Raw genomic sequence first — 3,991 nt, 5'->3', positions numbered from 1 at the left:
CCGCCGGGCTGCTCTGCCCGCCGCTCCGCGCCGCTCCGCCCTGCGCACGCAGGGGAGGCGCCCGCCGGCCGTGTCCGCCCGCCCGCCCGCCCTCCCTGCGCGCCGGGGCGGCGGCGCTGCCGCTGGCAGCACCTAATGGCGGCGGCGCCTGCGGGAAGGCGCCCGCCCTGACGCAGCCCCAGGCGGGCGGCGGCTCCCTTCTCCCCGGCGCCTTTCCTCGAGGAGGGCTTCTCTTTTCCTCGGGGAGGGTTTGGGCGAAGCCCTGTCCTCGCTTTTGTTGTTGTTGTTGTTTTCTTCCCCCTTTGAGTGCATGACAGCGCGGCGGGTGAACTGCGACGTTTAGACACCTTGTTCTCTCCTGCTTTCAGTGAACGTTCTCACTATGACATTAACGTCTGGCTGAGGCGCTTGTGCAGCGCATACAGACATCGGTTTTAGCCTGAACTCTTCCACCTCAGTAGATCACCTTTTCTGTTATTTCACCTCAAATTTTAATGGAGAAGGAAAAAAAAGGCAAAACAAAAAACATACACCAACAGATCTAAGACATGAGTAAAATGAATAAATATTTCTCTGGCATGAAAGCTTTATCTGTGCTCTCTTGAGTAAGGTCTCAAGTGGGATTTTTTACTAAATCTGTGCATAAACATTATGTCAGAAGCACATAGTTCCTGTGACACACATAAAATCTTTGGCTTCTTTGCAACATTCCCATCGTAGTAATTGCATTGAGTTGGTCCAGCACGCCTACAGACTCAGCTGTCTACAGATTTTCCGCTATCTCCTTTTCACAATCCTCCTCCTAGTTTCCATCGTGCATGTGCCCTTTCCTCTATTTCTTCCTCCTCTTTTCTAAACACATCAGCAGGTTTGGATGTGCGCTTTCCGTGTCCTGGCCTCCCTGTGCTGCTCCTTCCAGAGCAGATGTCAGGTTTTAGCAGTGCTCAGCCTCTTAGCATTCAGCCACTTGGCCTTTTCTTGGTTTCTTGCTTCACACTTTATTTAGGGCAGCGCATATGTTTTGCAACATTTTTTTTTTTTTTGCAATTTCCATGCTGAGTCTAAAGATTTTACATCACTTTATGTAGGGTCTTGTTGACTTGCTTCCTCATTTTTTTGAAATCCCCTTTGCTCAAGTTCAGTTTCACATTCATCCTATTTTTTGATGCCTTCTCCTCCATCCCCCCTAAGTTTGTTAAATGTAGTTATACTACTCTGCTGAACCTTGTAAACTTAGCAATGGCAACATCCAGTGACAAGAGGTCCACAGATGGGCCAAAATGGGCCAAAGATCCACTTGCTGCGTGGGGAACTACCTTCTTTTACTCTGAACCTGACACATTGTTTTTGTTTGATACCTTCATGGTCTTCTGTTAGAAGGAAGATGCACAGTCATTGCCTGTCCATCTCCCTCAGACCAAAATCGGATTTTCAGTCTTCCCCTCTCATTCATGTTGCCCTCTTTCTAGGTTGCATATGCTTTATCTATTTACCCCCTGTGTGGAAGATGATTCGTCTTTGATCATCCCTGTGGCTTTCTTCTAGATTCTTTTTGAATTTAGAGAATTCAGAGATACTGAATTATTTTGGCAGTTCCACTTCTGAGATGAGGTAAATGCTCATTGTTCCCCATGACCCCTCCGTGGCTCCTGGGAAGCGGCGGGCAGGCAAGGGAAGTGTGTGCACTTACACACCTAGTCCTGCTTGACTTTAAACTTCCTGCCTGGATGCTTCCTGCTGTCAGTGGGATAATTTTTGCCCTTCAGACAATAAAACTAGCACTATATGGGAACCTGGGAGTGCTTCCAAATTCCCAGGTCTTATTGCACCCTTTGGCTACATCCAGTTCCACACTGTGAGATGCAGCGTGCACCAGCATGACCTCCTTTGCTGCTCCCTGGCTTCCACGGGAGGCAAACCCTGGGACACATAGTCCAAGCAGGAGCTGTGCAGGCTCCTCTACAGCATTAGTTGACCTAAGAGGTAAACAGAAGAGTCACATCTCTGAGCCACCTAGGAGGAGACCCCAGATTTTGAAGGCAATGGGATTTTTCAGGCTTATTTTAGGCCCACAATATCAAGTTTTCTTTACAAAAGATACTACAGTGGAACCAAAGAGCAGGAAAGCCTCTAGGAAACAGATCAAAGGGCCACAGGCTTGTAGAAACAAGACCTCTAATATGTTTTTTTTTTAAAGAGGAAAATTGAATAAAAGCTAAACTAATTCCAGGAAAATATATACGGAGACTTGGGATTCTGTTTCTCAAATAGAGCACTCAAACTACATTCAGCTTTGAATATAGAGCAGCTCTGAACTTAGAAAACTAGAAACATAGAAACATTCTTGTCTACTCAGAAGGGATACCTTATTATTTTTGCCCAACAACCAAATTAATTATTCCTCCCTTTCTCTCGCTTTGTTCTATATATTTCTCTCAGGTATATGTGCAATATAGAAGATAGGCTTATAAAGGATTATCTTTCATTTTGCAGATTACTTCCAATTCTCAGACTCTGTCCATACAGAAATATGTCCCTCTTTACAATCCCTGAGAGAACTTGGATTCATTCAGGTGATGTCCAGCATTTTGCAGAATTCAGCTGCGGTTCCAGGTTGTTATCCAGCTGCTGCTAAACCTGCAATATCTCCCTCAGGAAAATGAAATGCTTATATGAAAGGAGCATGTTAGCATGATGACAAAAGTGTCCGCAGTCTGAAAGTTGATCTTCTATTCACTTTAGCTGGAGTAGCTATAGCAAGTTTAAAAAAAAAGAGGAAGATATTGTAACTTGGGTGAGTGGTATTAGAAATGTAATTTTAGATCTACTTTGCCTAATGCGCGTGTACATGGATTTTTAAATGTAATATTCTCAAAAGCTTTAGAGTCTCAAGCCTTCAGTAGGTACCAGTAACATTTAAATCAAATTTAACTAAATAAATCGATGTGAGTCAGTTCTTAGAGAGATGGGCTTTAAATGAAATCTGAAACTCAAACTGTCTCCGGATCCTGAGGTAGTTTGCATCTTGGTCTAGAGCAAGCCTCATTTCTTCTTCAGGATTTTCTCAGCAGCTGTGCAGTCAGTCTGCATGTTTTCTTTTTTTTTTCTCTCCAAGCAGAAAAAATATATTTGAAAACAAACTGCTGTAACATTTATTGCATCCAAAAAGAAGAAAAATCCATTACAGCAAATAAATGTATTTCAGGCACCAGAAAGTTATTTTATTAGATAATTTTTTTTTTATTTATTTACATTCACATAAAGACATGTTAGTTCACAAATTGGCTTCTTGTTGATGTTTTGGAACCAAAGGACTTCTGGGCTTAAAAATCTCTTTTTATAGAGCAGGTAGAGCACAAACACTGTCAACATCAATTTCCTCACGTTTCCTTGTACATATATTTCAGCCTTGGACTGAAAGGTTGTTTCTGCAAGTAAGAGCATAGTACAGCCTCACATGGCCACATTGCTGAGGCTTTCAACAAGGGAAACACATTAATTCATTAGGGAGGAGTTTTGCTTTTTGTGCTTATTCCCTTCACTGACAGACAGGCTGGAGAACTTTTGGTAACAAGCGGAGTCCTCCTCTTCATGTTCTTTGGCTGTTCTTCGTTCTCTGATCGAGTTGCTTGATGACTCGGAACAGGGCTTAGATATTTTATTCTGTATTTCCTCATGCTGGACAGTCAGCAGCATGCTGGGGTAAAACACATGCCATCACCACTGCATGATATTTGCAGTGGTAGCTATTTCTTACGCTGCTTTTTCCTCTCCACTGCAGTGCGCAAGGCCTGAAGAATCAAGTCTTTGTTATTCTGGACATTGTAGTCACTTAGTTTCACTAGTTTGTCGAAATTTTCCTCTGAGTAACTCAGATTGTTTATGTAATATGGACCACAGCTACTGGCAACATCAACATCACCCTCTGCCATCTCTGAGGGACTACGTTTCACACCTAAGGGACAAACAATGATTGGGTTGATTAGCAAAA

The 3,991-nt window shown here is 43.4% G+C and overlaps 1 protein-coding gene across 1 annotated transcript in view; it reads right to left on the bottom strand.

Annotated features, from left to right (window-relative positions):
• Positions 1-3,686: 3,686 nt before the first annotated feature.
• Positions 3,687-3,991, bottom strand: part of LOC104570720 (cytosolic phospholipase A2 epsilon) — a 29,745-nt gene continuing 29,440 nt past the window's right edge. The window contains 1 exon segment of the mRNA XM_088520416.1: positions 3,687-3,955. Within this exon segment, the coding sequence (XP_088376542.1) occupies positions 3,687-3,955 (269 nt within the window).

The sequence above is a fragment of the Tinamus guttatus genome, unplaced genomic scaffold (assembly GCF_059628265.1).
Source record: "Tinamus guttatus ecotype Peru unplaced genomic scaffold, ASM5962826v1 Tinamus_guttatus_pri_ptg000089l, whole genome shotgun sequence".
NCBI lineage: Eukaryota > Metazoa > Chordata > Aves > Tinamiformes > Tinamidae > Tinamus > Tinamus guttatus.
The sequence above is the reverse complement of the archived record's forward strand: the minus strand, read 5'-3'. Positions and strand labels throughout refer to the sequence as shown.